Source organism: Toxotes jaculatrix, chromosome 13, assembly GCF_017976425.1.
Source record: "Toxotes jaculatrix isolate fToxJac2 chromosome 13, fToxJac2.pri, whole genome shotgun sequence".
Lineage (NCBI taxonomy): Eukaryota > Metazoa > Chordata > Actinopteri > Toxotidae > Toxotes > Toxotes jaculatrix.
In genome coordinates, this window is record NC_054406.1 from 11,322,057 (window position 1) to 11,342,107 (window position 20,051).

General features: G+C 41.6%; 3 protein-coding genes across 3 annotated transcripts; 1 reads left to right on the forward strand and 2 right to left on the reverse strand.

Annotated features, from left to right (window-relative positions):
* Nucleotides 1-1,878: 1,878 nt before the first annotated feature.
* Nucleotides 1,879-4,110, reverse strand: LOC121191632 (ras-related protein Rab-25-like). Its single transcript, XM_041052874.1, has 5 exons — nucleotides 3,796-4,110; nucleotides 3,037-3,232; nucleotides 2,640-2,833; nucleotides 2,429-2,509; nucleotides 1,879-2,347 (listed from the first exon to the last, which is right to left on the reverse strand). The coding sequence occupies exons 1-5, from the start codon at nucleotides 3,830-3,832 to the stop codon at nucleotides 2,220-2,222; spliced, it is 636 nt and encodes a 211-aa protein (XP_040908808.1). The 5' UTR covers nucleotides 3,833-4,110; the 3' UTR covers nucleotides 1,879-2,219.
* A 1,109-nt stretch (nucleotides 4,111-5,219) lies between these two features.
* Nucleotides 5,220-12,159, reverse strand: LOC121191631 (ubiquilin-4-like). The gene is made up of 11 exons (XM_041052873.1): nucleotides 11,965-12,159; nucleotides 9,902-10,053; nucleotides 9,566-9,714; nucleotides 9,197-9,459; nucleotides 8,872-9,030; nucleotides 8,464-8,686; nucleotides 8,240-8,379; nucleotides 7,608-7,691; nucleotides 7,060-7,175; nucleotides 6,806-6,968; nucleotides 5,220-6,717 (listed from the first exon to the last, which is right to left on the reverse strand). Exons 1-11 carry the CDS (start codon nucleotides 12,157-12,159, stop codon nucleotides 6,565-6,567), a joined length of 1,797 nt encoding a protein of 598 aa, XP_040908807.1. The 3' UTR covers nucleotides 5,220-6,564.
* Nucleotides 12,160-13,929: 1,770 nt separating this feature from the next.
* Nucleotides 13,930-16,295, forward strand: LOC121192108 (lens fiber membrane intrinsic protein-like). The gene is made up of 5 exons (XM_041053669.1): nucleotides 13,930-14,021; nucleotides 14,483-14,691; nucleotides 15,370-15,519; nucleotides 15,632-15,766; nucleotides 15,937-16,295. The coding sequence occupies exons 1-5, from the start codon at nucleotides 14,002-14,004 to the stop codon at nucleotides 15,996-15,998; spliced, it is 576 nt and encodes a 191-aa protein (XP_040909603.1). The 5' UTR covers nucleotides 13,930-14,001; the 3' UTR covers nucleotides 15,999-16,295.
* Nucleotides 16,296-20,051: the final 3,756 nt, after the last annotated feature.

The following is a 20,051-nucleotide window of genomic DNA, read 5'->3' on the forward strand; positions in this document are numbered from 1 at the left end:
AGGAATCGTAAACGGGAGATAAACAGCTCCATGTCTGGGTCAAAGGTGCCATACCACTCATCAGTTTAGCATATATGAGTCCTGGTTTCAGAGACACTTTTTACAAGCTACACATGTCTAGTAGCATGCGGGTAATAGTCACCACATGTATGTGCTAAATCCAATTCTTTGCAACTAGTCTGAGCTTTGCCTTTAAGGCGAGGTCAAAAAGACACACAGATCCAGGAGGACTTTGTTCAGTCACTGTTTAGTCCTCTCGTTCTGACACAGAGAATAAAGAGATTGTAATTTTTTATTACTTTTTTTCAATTCTATGATTTTTTTGCAAACATAACCTTTAAGTCTTGGCTCAGGACAGAGGGAGATTTACAGATTTCATGGCCAGTCTTTCAACCTGTGCAGCCTACTCAGCCTGCGTGGATTATTACACCAGATGCTTTTATTCAGCCCATAAAAATATCCTTATTCACGGGAAATAATTAAACATTTACTGTCCAGTGCAGAACCTTCCCTATCATATTTTCATAAGAGAAACTTAATAAAAGCATCTGTGGTCATTTCACTGTAGCAAAATGATCTCCAGCAGAGGGACCTCGCTCGGGGACGCCGCACACACGCACATGCACACACCACTCAAACCACAGTAAAAGCTCCTTATGCACATCTGTGAGCCAGAGATAGAGTACTATCTGTCCAGAATGTCATTAACCATCACTGCTGTAGATTTATATTCTCCCAGTCGCGCCATGTGAGTCCGTCCAATTACAACCATAGTCTGGAGATCATCTGCACACACACTGACATAAAGCCTGTGAATTACTGCACTATTTGTGGGAAAAGTGTAAATTAATTTCCTACTTCATAGGCACTCTGAGATTAGCCCCTGAAGAGGGCAACAGAGGTTGCTACCATGGGGAAAACACTACAGCACCACAGGAGCTCACCACCATGATTATTAATGTAATGAACAGTATGGGATGAGATGGTAGTGTGAGATGTACTGGAGTTAATAAGCAAATGAAAGAGGGAACACATGCACTACATAGTCCTGATGCTTGATGTTCAGCTTTCAACATCAGTTCTGCCACCTACAGGCTGACAGGAGACAGAACACCTTCGACTCATGATGGTGAAACACCTTTCCCAACATTTTTTTTTAACTGTGACCCCTTAAAGATAGTATTTGAATACTTTCTTTCAATTATAATTTGTGCCTTTTTCCCTCCACCAACAAGCTCTAATAATATAGATAACATTTCTTAAAATTACGTCTGCTTCTTCTTCCACAGAAAATAAAAATTTAGAAACTACAAAAAAAAAACTCAGAAGCTTTAGATTTCCACATCACACCAAGTCATGCCTGTGTAAACATGTCTTAAATTCAGATTTAATGTGAGCACTTCCCCCTCAGCAAATTAACATGAAAACAGCCTTGTGGTGTAAGAAATAGCACATACTTTACATGATTCTGCACAGCAAAAGTCTGATTGGAGGGGGACTTTAACATGAAGCGGTGTCTACGAGCAGCTCCCCCACAGGGTGCATGCCCATGAGTCGTCAGCTGTTTGATCAGAAATTAATTTTCTGTTTTTATAGTTTCATTTGAATAATTTTTGGAGGACTAGAGACAAACTACACCGCCTTTCTCAAGACAAAACAAAAGACAAAAACTGTTCTTTCTTGCCCTCACCTGTAATCATTTCATGACCTCTTTTTATTCTTCCAGCTCACAGGTTGAATGCCACTGCTGTCTGCTGTCTGATTCTCTCAATTTCACATCATCCCTCTCTCTCCTGTTCCCTTACCTAGTTTAGATTATCTGTTTAATGCAAATAATATATTTGTGTTTTTGTGTGGTAAAATTACATGCAGCCAGAATAACATAAATAATTTATTCCGAATCAATCCCAGTGCATTTGTGTATAAAAGCAACACAAATTTACAACTCTTTAAAAATATGAAGTGGAAGCAGAAACGCCCATTAGACACCACAGGAAATATAGTGTTAAAAAAATATGGATTTTCTTTGAATCTGTTGTTTCTCGGTTATATACTGTGCAGCTTTTATAGGACGTTTGTACATTGACTCCTCAAGTGTCAAGTGGGTACCTTGCACTTCAAATAGTGTGTGAAAGATGTCATGCTTGAGCTTGAATGACAGTCGAGCATGATGTTGCTTCAACGTGGACAGAGCAGATCTGTATGGGGGCTGCAGTCTGTTAGGAGCTCTTGCAACAGCCTCTGCGCTCCTCTTGTGCCTCGCTGGTCGGTCCGATGGGGCTGGATAGAGTTACAGCGCTAATGGAGCCGCGGGTCACCTCTCTGCTGGCCACTTTCTTATGGATCGCTGGAGGTAATAGAGAGACATCAGTGGGTAATTCAGAGAAAACTGAGGATGTGTGTTTTGGCGAAGTTACTGAACCCCTACCGGTGAGCACTTCATTGAAGGCAGCTTCCACGTTGGTGGAGTCCAACGCTGATGTTTCCATGAACATAAGACCTCTCTTGTCTGGATTGGTGAGGGGTTACAGTTATTCAAGGAGCAAATTTAACTGTACTGAGCTTTAAATATGATTTTTAATGTTGTAAAACCTAATTTAACAAACATTCAAAAATAATCATAATACTGCTGAACTAACCTGCAAAGTCCTTGGCCTCCTCTGTGGGCACAGTCCTGAGGGTCTCCAGGTCGCTCTTATTTCCCACCAGCATGACCACGATATGAGGGTCTGCGTGGTCGTACAGCTCCTTCAGCCATCTCTCTGCGCTCTCATAGGTCAGGTGTTTGCTAATGTCATAGACCAACAGCGCTCCAACCGCTCCCCTGTAGTACCTGAGTCCACCAGGTGAGAGAGACCAAACGTACATGGGTTGGACCTTATTTTTTTCACAGTAAGCTGTGATTATTATAAAATATGTGATGTGGGTGAAGGGGGAGTGACTGATAATTACATGCACTGAAATCAGTGTTACTTACTTACTATTACTAACTATTCATGCATTTATATGTGCATGTGCGTGTGTGTGTGTACCCACGCTGAGGTGATAGCCCTGTAGCGCTCCAGCCCTGCTGTGTCCCAGATTTGAGCTTTGATGGTGAAGCTGTCCAGCTGAACGGTCCTCGTGCTGAACTCGACACCGATGGTTGTGCGACTGTCGTGACTGAACTCATTCTTGGTGAAGCGAGACAGGAGGTTGCTTTTTCCTACGCCAGACTCCCCTATCAAAACCACTGAACAGGCACAGACAGAAGAAGAAGAAATTATACCATTCATTATAAATGCTTTGTTTCAAAAATCTAGCTTTTATGACACATTAAATCCAAAAGTATGTGTGCTCGTTGCGTAAAGCGATATGTTTCTGTAATGAATCAGATATGCTTCATCTGATGTGACACGTGTAGACTTTCTGTCACCCTAACCAGACTCCAGACACCATTACATCACATTACCGTGGCAGCTCTAACCTGTGGTTGACTTTACTTTGGAATGAGTGGAATGGAAATTCATAGGCAGCTTATTTTAATCAAGGAATTAAGCACAGGTACCACATAACAGTCTCTCAAGTGAGGCAGAAAATGAAAGCACATATGTTTCTCTAATAGGTCAAAGGTCAAACGGTTTACAACCAAATGGACCAAAAGCAATCACTTCCTCATTTTCCTCCTACTCTCTTCCTACAGGAGAGAGCTACAACGCGAGCTGCACCTGACCGCTTTACCATCTACAGATATGAAGAAATACACTTTACTTTAGCTCTTCCTACACAATCACAGCTTAAGTAAACATGACTCACCCTTAAAGACAAAATTGTACGAGTCATCAGACCCCATGCTGCGTTCAGTGACGATTGGCTCCTGTCTCACTCAGTAAATATCCTGAAGCCACTTTCAATGCAAGCTCCCAACGTAGAGAAGAGCCAAACATAAAAAAAACAGACAGAAAGAAAAACAAATACAGCCTCACTCCTCTTTCTCTCTCTCCAGAGTGGAGAGTGGAGAGAGAAAGGTGAAAATGGAGGAGAAAAAGAGAACAGGTTCAGCTGTACCTGCCCGCTTCCTTCTTTATCTGTGGATAGGGGTAGCTCCTGATTGAGGACAGACAGGCAGGCAGGAGTCCTGTGGCCTGCCGATCCCTCATCAGCTGACACCAGAGGGAGGGCTGGCGGGAGGGAAGGGGGGAGGAGAGCAGGTGGAACAGGTAGAACCACTCGCAGGTAGTCATCAGGAACAGACCCCACCCTCTCCTATGCTCTCCTTTCACTCAAGTGACTGTTCATTTGTATGACAATAAACCTGACCCAACAGGTGGATCTTTGTGTCAGAGCATGACGCCATTTTACCACTTGTCTGATGTCTACAGGGATGTTTGTAGATCTGACCTGATGTACTAATGTTCATGTCTCACTTTGATTGTAGATGATTTTAATGCTTTCTGCAGCAGAGGCCAAAAACAGATATAAATACAGCTACAAACAGCACATTCACAGTTTAGGCTCACAGTTGTACGGTTGTATTAACACATGTACAATATGAGCCGTAATGCAACTTTGTCTTACACATCATTAGGTAACGCTTTATTTTACAGGTTCATAATTACCTTGTAATTTTTTAGGACATTTCCTGGAACAAACTCTGTAATATGATAAACTCCAGGGGAGACAGAGGCAGTATTCAGAGGCAGCTGTCTAAGCTCAGTTGGCTGTGAGCAGTTGGTTGACTTCCAGGGGAATTTCCTTAAAAGAACTGTCCCATTTAAACCACAGTTTAAAAAATTGTCATTAATTTGTCATTTTATAATTGGAAATTTAAAAAAATTGTTAAATTTTATTCTTCCCTGTTGACAACTTTTACATTTTTGCATATTCTCCAAAGTTACTGGAAAGTAATTCACCAATTTGTATTCCTTCCCGAAGCCTGCCTGTGAAAAGTCAGGGTAACATACCAGCCCCTTTCTAAGAAATTAGTGGAGAAATATGCCATCTCTAAAATAAAGTGTTACCAATAATCGTGCCAAACAAACTGTGTCTAACATACCTTTCAGCTGCACGGCAAACTGAAACATTTTCATATGGAACAACAAACAAAAGCAGAGCAAGAGCCTAAGGATTTTATAGGAACTTGAATGCCAGAAAATTCGAATGGATGGAAAGCTACGGACGCCATCTTGCACAATCTTACACCATCACAAGGCTTTAATCAACCGACACGGGGCGTAGACTGTTTTTGACCATGTTTTATTTTTTTTTAGTACAGTACTGTTAAAAGTTAGTTCCAACATGTTCAATTGGGAGATGTTTTTTTCTTTTTCTTTTTTCAGCTGAGGTCAACAGACAAAGCAAAGCTATCGAAGCAGTTGCCAAGGTTACCACAACTACAATGCTGAGATTTTCAAAAGGAAAAAAAAGAATAAGACAACCTAGAACTTGATTTTAGAAATGTATGGTGCCACCATACCAGAATTGTTTGTAAAGCCTTTCCATTATTTATTTATTTATTTAATTTATTCATTTTACTCACTTGATTTCCACGTTTATTTTAATGCGAGACAAATCATAATTATCTCTAGGTAGTAACTGCACCTCAAAAAAAAAAAAATTAAACAAAAATAAAATAAAATGAAGAATCAGATTAAAATGAAAGAAAGCTTGTTTGTTTCATTCATGTTCATTCTAACAGTGTCCTCTGCTTCAGAGCTGCTGCAATGTGATATTTGATTATGGTTACAGTTCTGGATGATGCTGTGTGGAATATTTTTGGGGAGGGTGTTTTTCATTAACCCGCTGAGGATGTCATCTGCGGACAATGCTCTTACAGGGCAGGGAAGGACAGAAGGCACAGCAGTGGTGCCTCAGAAGGAAAAGACACTGTGCACCCGAGAGTGGGCGCTTTTATCTGGAATGACAAATTACAAGTTTAGGGAACTGTGGAGGGCGTCATTCTCTGAAGCGCTTGCAATAAATAGTGAAAATTATTGGGCAAAAACAGCTATTTATGTAGAATCTCAAGAACAGGGAAAGAGGAAGGAATGAGACTGAACGCCTGTATGGACAAGATATCTTCATGTTCTGTCTGTGTACCAGAAGATCTTCATGTATTGATTTGCTTGTTAAATGCTAATAAGCTGTCTCATGAAGGCCATGTACGAAACAGAGCCAACAGCCAATCACATCACATGGGTTTAATCTGTATTATGTAAATGTCTGTCTGCAACACTCCACTCCAGTTTTAAGTGAAGAAAAAAAGTGAATGAAGAAATTGTTGGGAATCCCTTTTCAGGAGAGGTTTTCGCTCCTTTTCTCTGCACCAGAACACCCCTCAAGGTGAGAGTGGTTCAGTCCGGCTCTACAGCAGCACTCTGGAACAGAGATCTGGATGGATGACGCCAAAAAGAGAAAGTATGGGGACTAGGGAATGATCTGAGAACAGATGTAGATTGAGGGTCTTACCGATCCTGCCCGAGTTTCTTCTGTAAAGTTTGGGACAATACACTTAAATTTCTCTTGGTTCTCTGTAGATGCTGGGTGTGTGTATGAGTTAGGTATGTATGTATGCACTGTATGTCTTTACGAGGGTTGTGAGCCAAGCAGTCTCTCAATTGCGGCGTTGATGTCTCCTCCAGTAGCGATGAGGGCCTGCAGGTTGGCCTCGCGGTTGATGAAGCCCATGGCGTTCAGCTGGTCCAGCTGGGACTGGAACCGCACTTCAGGGGTCTGGGTCTACCGAGAGACATTAACAAAACTTTAAAAAGAAAAAGAAAAAAAGTTACACAGGTGTGAATGATGTAACTCCTCTGCATGTGTGTACCGTCGCGCTTCCTCCTCCACCTCCTCCGGCAAACATCTGGAGCATCTGTTGCATCAGCTGCTGCTGGGCAGTGTTTGTTCCTGCACTGCTGGGTGAGGAGGCCGGGTTCTCTGTGGGAATGCCCCCTCCTGTGGGTATGCCAGGAATTCCACCTGACATCAAACTAGACCAAAAGAAAATCCAACATAGTTGAAAAAAAAAATCTATTAAAAAAAAAAAAAGCACCATATTTATATCTGTTTATGTGCAAATACCTGGGCATGAGGCCAGGTGCTTCTGTCTGCAGAGTCTGTAGGCCCTGTTGGATCTGCATTAGAGCTTGCATGGCCCGGGGGTTGGTCATCACTGACAGGGCTTCTGGGTTCTGCATCTGCAACCAAACAGAGAGAGTCGCAATGAATGAACACATTGATCAATTAGCCGTCCATCTAATGCATCTACATTTTGCAGAAATGAAATAAGCAGAAAAGTAAAAGCACATTTAAAGCAACGCTCCTAACGCCAAAATGTCTGGTATTCTGATCTGGAGTTCATGAGAAAATGACAAGAGGCTTATCAAAAGTATTTGAACTGGTAGCAGATCTATGGCAGATATCTACAATCCTTGAGACAAAAATGTTCAGCACGTACAAGTACATGTGTTTCCTATCACCTGGATTAGGGCTTGTTACAGTATATTGCCCTCTATGGGCCAATCAGTGCCATCCTTTGTTATGTTACCAGGACTTTCTTTGTGCCTTTTTAGAAGGCAGTAAACATCAATATCTAGGACTGAGTTATTGGACTGAAATGAGCGATGTACCTGCTGCAGAAAGATGGGCAGCTGAGCTCTAAACTGTTCCTGCAGCTGTGGGTTTCCAGCAAACAAGGGATTATTCATCAAAACCTGGTAGAGAGAGAAAGACAGTCAAGACAATTTGTCATTCCTCACCAAGATATGCTGCTTACTCACTAGATTGGATATTTAAATATGTGTAACAGAAATAAAAGTTCTAGACAATCCCTGTCTTTCATATCAATGCTTGTGCAACTCTCCACTGTCAACTTGTTCTGATTTTCCATACAGTCAGCCATGTTTATTAACAGCAAGTAAGTCAAAGCCATGTTGTTTACCCTTTCTTGCAGTTTGCTGCAAAAGCAAGTGAGCTCAACAGACAATCCCCTCTGTTCTCTGCGAGTGTGCTAAATAACTGGGCTTATTGGCCTAATGCACAACAGGTCTCGCCAGATCCCGCTATTTGCAATTCATTACAAACTGAAGAGTTAAATATAATCAATCAAATCCATATGTGGTACTCAATTTGAATAACAAAGAGGTTTAGGAGAGGATTTTAACCTAGAATCTCTGGATTTGCAATGTAATATGACTATACATATGGGTTTTCACAGTGGTGTCTATGTATGTGTGCATGCGTTCGTCTTTCCACTCCTTACCTGGGAGGCCAACTCTGGGTTTTGAGCCAGTGACTGCATCATGCTGCGCATGTAGGGAGCAGACAGCATGTTCTGCATCAACTGAGGGTTTTCTGAGATCTGCTGCAGTAGACTCTGCATGCCTGGGCTGTTGAAAATGCCTGCAACGCATCGGAACGTCAGTTAATGTATGCACACAAATAAATACAGCAGCTGAAAAACTTGCATGTTCTGCTCTGTCTTACCATTACCCAAACTCCCAGGATTGATGCCCAGAGGGTTGGACACACTCGGGTTGGTGCCCCCAGTGGTGCTAGTGCTCCCTGTGGTGGCCCCTCCACTCTCAGATGGGTTAGAAGAATTTGGTGGGCCCCATGGATTGGGCAGGGGCTCCCGGTTCTCTGTCCGAGATGGCTGGGCACCGGACTCAGAGCTGCCACCTAGAGCTGAGAACGGGTTGCTACCAAACTACAGAGAAGGAGATTGGACACATTAAAAAAACAGTACAGCAGTCAAAACATACTATAGTTAGCTACTTAACATTGGCAAATACAGCCATAACAAAAGATTATAGAATGTGTGAAAACAAGTCTTAACGAGGATTAATACATGCACAAACAAAGATTTGATCAGTAAACATTCCCCCCAGCTACCTGTTCCCTGGCAGCGCTGAACATGGGTTCCTGGATGTCTGTGTACATCCTCCGCAAGGCATTGTAACCTCCTGGGATGCTCTCCAAGTTGCTCAGAGCCCGGTCCTGGTTCCGCATCATTTCCTGCATCATGGCTGGGTTCCTGGCCAACTCCATGGTCTGGAAGGTGAGATAAAAAGGGAGAGAGGGCAAGTGAGATTAAGTTATTTTTAAAACAGAGCTAGCAAAACATAAAATAAAGAGACCCAAATGGAGTGGCGGACCTACTGCAATTATGCCAGTGCTAACTATATGACTGCCATTCGGCCTTCCTTAGTTCCTTTACCTGTCTCATGAGCTCAGGGTTGTTGAGCATGTGGGAGATCTCAGGGTTGCGTTCCATCAGCTGTTGCATCTGAGGATTGGCCATGATCATCTGCCGCATCAGGTCTGGGTTGGACATCATGTTCTGAACCAGCGGGTTCTCCATGATCTGAGAAAGCATCTCTGGGTTGGACATGAGCTGCCTCTGCATCTGCTGCTGCAGCTCCATGAAGTTAGCCGAGCCCATGCCCAGTCCAGCCAGACTCGCCAGGTCACCAAAGCCAGCTGACGGAGGCCAGATGGGTGGGTGAGGGTTAATCACATTATCTCTGGGGTACTGAACTAATAAAGGATGTTTGAATTTAAAATAGTTACACACGGGTGGACTCACTCAGTATGTTGGGTGTCTGTGTGGGTGGTGGAGCAGAGCCAGTAGAACCTGCTGTGGAGGAGGGGTTGGCGGCTGGACTAGAGGTGGATGTACTGCCTGCTTGAGTGGAGGTTGAGCTAGAGGCCGAGGTGCTACCACCATCTCCTGCCCTACACAGATTGTTCACAGAAGTTCAGTACATATACAAGCAGACAGTTTGGCTGGTAACATAAACGCAACAACATATGCAATTCACTGAATTCCACTCCAAGATTACACTGAGCAAAAGAATCGTCCTTACAGGCCCGCTACAAAGTGTTCTGTTGAACCAACATGCTTTGTATAATTTTGCCTTACTTGTGTGCTGTCTTTATGACTAGGTGAACTGTCAGGCCATCCTTGATGCCATGTTGGCTGAGGCTGTCGCCATCCTTCAAGATCTTCCCTGCAAAAATCAGAACCAGCTGGTCCTGTTTAGCTTTGAACCGCCTCGAGATCTCTTCTTTGAACTGTAAGACAGCAAAAAATAAAAATAAAAATTAGCAATTACATAGACAATGGGGAGAGGTGAAGGAGGTCAGAAAGAAACTGGGAATGAAGATATTATTGAGAATGAGATGGTTACACTTCAGTAGTGCTGCTCTAACCCGTTTCTGTTCTGTTGCAACCTTCAAGACTTAAAGATCAAATTTTCGAGAAAGTTCTCTGAACTTATCCTATTAACAGAGGTCCCAACGCTCTAAATCTGCCAAATCATTGTTACTCTTTGACTACTGTGTGAACCATAATTCACAAAGAAAATGATCTCATCCCACAGTAGGGTTCAATGTTTAATTTTCACTGTAAATACTCATCTCAACACAGAGCCTTAATAAATCACTTGCAGTGCTTATATAGGCCTTCAGGAATGTTAACAATGTAACAATTGACAATAGAACTGACAAACTGTAAAAATTAATCAACTCTGTAGAGCTTGTTCTGCCTGAAATATGCTAATCACCAACATGAGACATCAAAATGTATAATTTCTTCTAAAAACTCATGAAAAAGAAAACTAATTGTCACAAATTCTTATCTTTATTCTAGCTTGTTATTTGATTTTTCTAAATTTCCTTTTATTGCTGTTTATTCTTGTATTGTCTGAATGCTTAGTCTTCCCATAACAATTTTATACCAATATACACTCAGTTAGCAATAAACCCTGCATGACGGTTATAATGTGCAGTTTTGATTGAAACTGGTGATTCAATTGTATTATAATTTGAGGATGCAGCTGGTGGTGCTGTTGAACTGTAATGTGTCATACAGACAAGTATTTATTTTGTTTAGCCCAGCATCACTGAAATAAATGGAGCGGACAAAATAATAGAAACACCTGTCAGTATAACTCACAAACTACAGCCTCTAAAATGATCATACAGTTGAATCAACACCTCTCTAAAACAGTTTCAACACAAGCTGAACATTATAACCTTCATGAAGGCAAGATTTATTGCAGGACTGTTGCATTAGACTGCATCAGCTTTAGTTAGGTGCACCTAATAAACTGCCTGCCAAGTGTACATAAAACGTTCTTCTCTAAGACTGAAGAATATTTTCATTATGCGTATCAAGTATAAAGCAACATGTAGATAAGGATGACAACACATGCTTAGAAGTCGGAGATACAAGTCCAACGTTTGAACACTGAACCATGACACATTTACAAGCAGACAAAAATGGCTACTTAGGACCACGGAGTGATATTAAAAGCTTGATTACACAGAATCTTACAGATCTTACAGAAACAACGATTTCACCATGGCCTGGATTTCACCCTGATTGCATTATGGTTTCAGTGTAACGCGTCTCCAAGCAAACAGCAGCTCTGAGAGTGCTGTATATTCCCAGGAAAGCTAAATGACTCAGTGGCAGCAGGGAGAATGTTCTAGAGTGAAAGCGAGGTTCAGTATCTTTAAAATGTGCTGAGCTGAGATGGGAAATGAAAGCGACTCGGCACAGCATCCATCCAAAACCACTTCCATGGCTTTATCAGGCCATTATCGCTGAGGTATAGCCAGAGCGAAGCCCGTCAGCTGACACTTGTTTGGCTACATCGTTAGCTAACGTTACCACAGCTAACGCTGACTAGCTAGCTAGCTGTTAGCCCATAGCCGGCTAGCCGGTTAGCCACTTCAAATAATAACATGGTTATATCTCTCTATTGGATGTCAACAACGTTAATAACGCCGAACAGTTGTTAACCCAAGCAGTAATACTTTCACTACACACAACCTCTTTAATTTCACACACTCTCAGTTAGCCGGTAAGAGAGACGACAAATGCTAACACAGCTAATTAGCTTCCTAGCTGAAGTTGTGGGCAGGGGCATGACGTTAGAGCACGCACCAGCCAGCTCCGCGCCTGTCAAATCAACAAACCTGAGTGACAGAGGCATCCTCTGCGATGGCGATTTCTTCTTTGTCCTTAGGGGTTTTCACTGTGACCTTAATAATAGTTCCCTCCGAGGCTTCAGGTTTATTATTGTTGTTATTACCAGGATCTGCGGCGCCTTGGTCAGCCATCTTTACTCCACCAATGGAACAGCTCGGGTCTGGCGTCAGCTTCCGGGTCATAAGAGGTCAAACCTCTTTCCAGAACGAATCTCACACGTCTACCTGGTTATCTCAAGTGCAGCACTGATAATATTTATATCCCCTGAAAGTTACAGCACTCATGCAGGTTAATGTTGGTCCTGATGAGGAGCCTGCTGATCATGTGTCTAATGGTGGTGGTTCAGTCACTCAAAAGAAAACAATAGATGGTTTCTTTTAAAAGATGGCCTGTGTCAGAAATGTTCTTTGAACATTAATTCTACCTAACTTCAGTGACAAACAGGCTTTCTGAAAATGAAAAACAACTGAGGTGGTGCTGAAACAATTAGTCGCTTAATCACCAACAATTTTGATAAACAATTAGGTTACTTAACAAGCAAAAGTCGCTAAATGTTTTGCTGCCAGTTTCTCAAATATAAGGATTTCCAGTGTTGGCCAGAGTCTTGGGAGAGTTAATAATAATGTTAATTCAGCTTGTCTGACCGATCCAGTGGCACCCTCATGCATAGCCTGACATTGTGCTCACTTACATTTTATCTTCATCATTTCAACACATATTTAAATATACACCTTGAAGCTTCCCAGGGAAACCACGGTTTAATCTGTTGGTAACTAAGAAGTGGAGCAGTTGGAGTTTAGTGCCTCGCTCAAGGGCACCTCAGTAGGGGTAATTTCTCTAACCTTTATGCCACACTGCCCACGGTATCAGCCATTTCTCATTCATTTTTTTTCCCACAGCCAGAAGGCCTGAAATGTCCCCTCACTTATGCTCATGTGCACATCAAAACACACGCAAAATAAACTGTATATCTAGCAAATCTTACTCATACTCCCTGGCATCCGTAGTTACAAGAGAACAATTGGATTTAAACAGTGTTAACTGCCACACTAAATTTACATACTGTGTCATGATTTGTGGGTCAGTCTACTGAACTGAATACAAGGTTTGAAAAATGCCATTTTTGTAAGAATTTGTGTGTTAAAAAGATTGAGAGACACATGCATTTATTTTGTATGTGTTTCCGTGAGTCACAGTAGTCTGTATTTCTAGATTTTTATCCCGTCTGTAAGGCAAACTTCAAAACAGAAAAAACATTAATCATGTTTGATACTAGATAATACAGTCCTATAGGAGGGAGAAAGAGATACTGCCTGTATAGAGCGCTCCATGTATATGTGTCCCCCCATGCCGCCAGTGTAGCCGCACTGAAAGAAAAGTGTCTGTTTCAGCAAGTTGCATTGACACAGACAGTCCTGCATACCTATGCATATCCCCAGTTCTAGAGCACACCATTTACAAACAAACAAAACCCGAAAAAAGGGAAACATGGACCGCCACCCCCTTTTCCAAGGCCCCATATCCACACTGTCAGACACACACACTCAAATGTACAGGGTCACATGCACTGTGGCCCCTGTAGTGTCTCATTCAGGTGCCTCCCACACAGGGAGACTGATGGCTGCAAAGGATTTTGCTTTCATCAACAAAAAACGAGGGGACAACTTTTTGGTTGTAGTATTGTCTGTGACTCTCTCTCTTTCCCACCAAGTGAGCAGCAGTTCTCTCTCTTCCCCCCTCCACCCATCTCTATCTTTACCTCTGGAAGGTGGGCAGTAGAGAGGGTGCATTTCCAGAAACAAGGTAAGGGATCATATTTCAGGGTCTTTTTGTGTGTGTGAATCAGAGAGCAATACTTTAACATTTATGATGACTGTGATTGGACAGAGGCTGGCAGAATCAGATAAAACCTCATTACTGCTGAACACTGCTGTGACAAGTGGATCTGGAAGGGGAACTGCAACAAACCGCATTATCATAAAGAATAGCTGTGGTTTTGCTTTACACTTGTTCAGCTAATAGTGATGTTTCCACTAAAGAAGAGGTAAATATGTTTGATGAAAAGTTTGAGGAAGTTTGTTAATATTTCACTAGTTTTCCTTGTTGTGGAGTGGCTTTCTGTTTGGCTGGCACCAAATGTGGTTCTCAAACAGAGCTCCAAATGGACAATCTGACCAGCTTCATCACCACCATGACCCCCCATTTTCCAGAGCTTTTGTGAAGTTTTGGCAGAATTTGAATGAGCATTGTTTAATTTCTGAAAATAACTTAGGTTGTATCATTGCACATACACAGTGCCACAAAAGGAATATATTTTAATTCATGCAGTGCTTTTTAGCTGTTAAATTATTCAGGTTTCTTCACTTGCAGTTCATTAGACAATGTGCTAAATTTTACTTCACACACTGTAAGTCTGTGTGTGCACATATGAATGTAGTGTATGAATCGCAAACTATGATTTTACAATATTGGTAGTGTCCCAAAATTGATTGGTTTCTTCTACAGTTGCTCTGCAGCGGCCCCAGTATCTCAGCTCAAGATGTATAGCTTCATGGGAGGGGGCCTGTTCTGTGCTATCGTGGGTAATATCCTGTTGGTGGTTTCTACTGCAACTGACTACTGGATGCAGTACCGTCTCTCTGGAAACTATGCCCACCAGGGTCTGTGGAGGTACTGCATGTCCAACAAGTGCTATATGCAGACTGACAGCATAGGTAAGACACTCTCTTTTGTTTTTATATATATTTTTTAATTCCTCTGGGAAAGCTAAGATAACAGTTGAGACAAACCCAGGGCTCAATCGAGGTTGTGTTTCTATCAGGGGAAAGGGTAGCTTTATTTTCACTGTGACAGTGCACTATTGTTGTACGACAGCAGAGCCTCAGGCTTGACAATCTCGACAGGACTTTGAACCCCTGACATTTCACCTCAGTCCCTGTGTCCCTGTGTATTTCACCATCTGCTAATGCAAGAGACAAGCCTTACCCTGACAATGTGAGAGCTGCTATCTGCTGCCACTCACTGCCTCATATTGGTCCCTCTTTTACAATTCAACATTTGGTTTGTGTGTACCAAGAGTAAAAAGTTTTGTCAGAATTATGGAAGGGACAAATAACTAATTTTCTCAATTAGTGGCAAAATGATGTCCTGAGTAGTGACTCTGAGCTGAAAATTTAAATCATATCTAGAGAGATAATAACAATTCCCTACATGGATCAATAAATTCTCTCAATTTCAATTAAATCTCTGAATAACAACCAGCACTTTGGGCTGACAATAAAAATGGTCGCAACAGTTGTCATGTCAGTATTAATCAAGCATGAGTGTATGTTTGTAAAGACATTTTTTAAAGCAGAAATAATAATTGATGATTTCTACCTGCTTCATTCCAGCCTACTGGAATGCCACCAGGGCTTTCATGATCCTCTCAGGGATGTCGTGCTTTGCGGGCATCATTGCTGGCATCATGTCCTTCGCACACTTCTCCTCATTCGAAAGGTTCAACCGCTCCTTTGCTGCAGGAATCATGTTTTTTGTCTCCAGTGAGTTGTCTGTCTTCCGTCCTGACCACACACACATGCACGCACGCACACACACGTACAGTTACACAAAACATTAGTCTAACTGACATGTATGTTTCTTTGTCCCTCTCAGCTTTCTTTGTTCTGCTGGGTATGGCCATCTATACTGGAGTGACAGTCAACTTCTTGGGAAGGCGCTTCGGTGACTGGCGCTTCTCCTGGTCATACATACTGGGCTGGGTGGCCATGCTCATGACCTTCTTTGCAGGTGAGAAAGGACAAAGGCAACTATTTTGCAGTGTATTTTGAGATAATCTTTGGTCCTCTTGATACAGTATGAATCAAATATTAATACATAAATCCTAGGAGAATTAAAGTAGAATACAAACGCACATACATACTATCCATCACCAAAAACACTGTCTCTGTCTATTGCAGGTATTTTCTACATATGTGCCTACAGAATGTGTGAATGCAGGAGAGGAACTGGCCCACGCTAGAGGGAGACAAACACAGCTTGTGTTTTAAAAAGAGGACAAAAAAGAGGACAATGCCTCTTTAAATAGAAGAAAAGCAGTAAACACTAAGGCAGTTTTGACTGATCTACTGAAGAGATGACGTCTGACACTGCTTCTGGAGGCCTTTTGCAGTCTGCTTAACATGTTTTCTAAAAGTCATATTCTTGCAATATGGATTTATTTTTAGACATATTCATGATGATAGTACAGAAGAAAAACAATCTTAATTAAACTAATCATGTGTCTAATTATTGTAAAGTGATTTTAGTATTATTTAACTTCCTTTATCAGGCTACTTTTATTTTTAATCTTACTATAATTTGGCACATTCAATAAAGTTGGTCTGGAACTTAATAGAGGCCTCAGATGTTAGTGTGATTTTTGCAGCTGTACTAACATGTCACCAGAAGATGGCAGCACTGAAGCACTCCACTAAAAGTACCAGAACAGAGCATTTAAATTTGATGTGGGTATGACATTACAGAGTGAATCAGGAGGAACTATCTGATAAAATCGCAAGATGCTGAGAAACATTTATCATTTATCTACACCTAAACACCTGTAATTCTTTACGCTGGAGCAAATTCACAGATAACTGAAACAATATTTCCCCTCAGGAACTGCTTTATAGAAGTAGGTAGTTGTGGGAAGGGCCATAATATGGAAATATTTGTCTACACAGCAGAGAAGAATACATCAAAGGTATATAGTACATATGTTTGTCTCAGGATCCCCCCCCCCCCCCCCCCCCCCCCCCCCGAAGACATGTGCTTTAGCCCTACATCTAACATGGGCCAATAAGGTTGTCCCCCAAAACTAATCGCATGTTCTTTATTAGGTTGTTGTCTATGGGAAAGGGCTTCAGCTTCCAGGCTTCCAGCATGATCTTCCACAACATGTTTGTTGACATTCCCTGAGCACACTCAGGTATAGATAGCACATGGAAAAGTGGCTGAAGGCTGAGTGTGTGTGTGTGTGTGTGTGTGTGTTTCTATTACCCCTTTGGGATCTTTTGTAAACACAGACCTTGTTGGGACCAGTAGTCCTCATGGGAACCAAAGCTGAGGCCCAGTGAGTCAAAACATAATGTCTGAGGTCCTGGTTAGGGGTGAGGAGTGAATTGAGGTTAATTTTGGTTATGGTTAGAGTTAGGGTTTGGGTTAGGTTGTCCACAGTCAATGGAAATCAGAGCAATGTCCTAACAAGGATAGCTGCACAAATGTGTGTGAATGTGTGTCTATCTGTGTAGAACAGACTTCATACAGAAGAACAGAGACTGCCGAGAAGATTGTGTTCCTGGACCGGGGGACCAGGGTGGGGTCTCGAGCCACTGATTGTTGCTTGCACCTCCTCTGTTTTTAATAACTGCTTCCTCCTTTGTCTTGGTATGCCTCCATTCCTCACCATCAGCTGGGAGGAAAAGAGCAGTAGCTGCTGAGGTAATGAATGCCTGGACTACTTGGTGACGCAGACTCAGAGAGAGAAATGTAAACAGTCTCTGGACACATCCCTTGATCCAAGTTTCCATACTTGGTCCCCATGGCTGCGGTGAAGAGATAAGCTCTGTAATATTGTGTTCTTTTCTCCAGATTCTTTCACTCTGAAGCTTTCACTGAGGTCAGATCTTAATAACCTGTGGGACGACTTGGCAAACTTTCACATTTTAACCAGTCAGCTTATTAATGTAGTAATGAGAAAATGTGACTGTTATTTTTAAAGAAGTAGCCTTACCTTCCTCATTCTGCTTTATTGTGAACTGAAACTTAGAGTCATCGTCTCAGCTACAGGACTTTTCTCTTCCCCCTAGAACGATACATTTTTGAGACTGAATGTAAGAAGACATTTGTGACAGACAAATTCTTTTCTCATACACCAAAAACTGGCTGGTCCTAATGTGTACCTGGAGTTGAAGTGTAACTTAAATTGAGCAAAGCACATGAATGATTCAGTGTAGGAATGCAAGGTTAAGGTCACCCCTCCAAGGCAGACACAGCAGGTCTGCTCAGTTCTGGGTTAGCTGGGGTGTTTGTTAGACATGCTGTCAGTGAGAACACCTGGTAGTTTTCACTGACAGAACCTGCTGATATATGTGGCAATTTGCTCAATATGGCTAATTTTACAGACCTGCAGTTTCTCTCACTTCAAACAGGAGGGTGCCCTCTCTCCAGGTTAGAACACTGTCCCTCTCTGAGGCAGATGTTCAGCCAGGTGTTTTTATGTGGGACACAGAGACAGACATGCAAAACACACAAACACAAGTGCAAATCAAAGCAGGATTAAGGGAGGGAAGTGGTGGAAAGTGTATTTTATCAAGTATTGTGCTCAGAGTAAAGATTAGAATTTAATCATTTAACTGAATCTGTTTGGGGCATCTTATTTTTGACATATTTTTTAAAAATTTAGCTGACAAGAAAACACACATCAGAAATACAGCAGCCAACTCTCTGTACTGAGCAAAACCTTCCACAATGAGATGTGTGCTTTCATGTTTCTATCAATCAATGAAAGTTTTTATCGTTGTCTCTTACATATTGTACAACCATGCCTTGCCTGCATGAGCGAACAAGACAAATTTGTAAAAGCCAGATACATGTGTAAACATTTATGAACTACAAAAAAAATTGTATGTATGGAAATCAACTTGGACACTATTCACACAGTCCAGTTTTCAGACCTACACTTTCACTACAGCAAAATTCAAACAAACACACTCATTAAATAATACTGGAGAAATCATTACTAATTAACTAATTAAACAGTCCATTTGTTTCTAGTTGAGAAGGATATAGCATATGATTCAAACTTTTGTTTTATCTGGATATACTGTGTCCTAAATTTTTAATTGTAACTGGCTTCAATGTGCAACATTTCTGTGTAGCCCACTGCATATATTTATGATAGATTATACATGCTCTTTGGCCAGGTCTTCCACTCACTGATGGCCAGAGTTACTGGTGATGGAAGATTTCGCTGACCCAGCAGGGCCTTAGAAAAACTGTCCTCATCCCACCCGCTCACGTTCTATGGGGGCTTCCTCCCAAAAACACCCTGCAACCAGTCTCTCCCATTGTGGCTCACTGATCCCAAATGTTCCTAAAAATCACACACCTTCTCTACCATCTAATCGACATACTATCACAGGCATTTTTTCTGATAATCTCACCCTCTTTCAATGCAAGATACAATGCAAGCTATAATTTCTTAATGAGACTGTGTGGTTTTGAAGACTTTATTGTGCTGCACAAGTGAAGACTAATGTGGTATTGCATTAAGTGCACACAATACAAGAGACAGAGAGATGATAAAACATTGCACAGGAAAACAAAGAAGAATAAACGTATATAATTTACACATCATAAATAAAGTCTACACATTGGCGACTATGCAGTGGTTCATTTTACATAAAATACACAACTTCTGAGGGGATGCCTCGTGCAGCTCCTGGGGGTTTGTATGGGAGAGGTTGTGTAGTAGGAGAAAACTGCTTGGCTGAAGGCAAACTCAATTTCTATGGAATAGATTTGGGTTTTGCAGAGAATCTTTAATAATATGGTTGTTATCGGTCCCATCTGAAACTAATAATCATGATTAAAATGGCACATATGCTGTTCATGAACATTTTCTTGAGAATGTTTTAGGAGGGTGTTTTTTTTAAACATATCTTCTTTACATATTCATAATTAACTATAGCATTAAGGTCCAAGCTAAAAAATTAATCTGAAAGATCGTTAATCCAACATAATGTCAGCAAAATAAACAAACAGGGACAAGATGTCTATGTACAATGGAAACCAAATGATTCCAGCTTTTGTCAGATTCCACTACTTTCCTCTGCATGAAAAAACTCATTTGTCTGTTTTTCTCAGGTCCTGATAGACACCAGTTACATGGTCTGTAACTATGCTTCCCTTTTGTTAAAAGCATCTCACTGCTAAGATGATGTTAGTCAACAAACAAGACTAGGATCATCTTAGTCCTAAGGTGCATTTAGGGAACATGGCCCTGGTTTGTCCCACAAATACAAAACTCAATTCA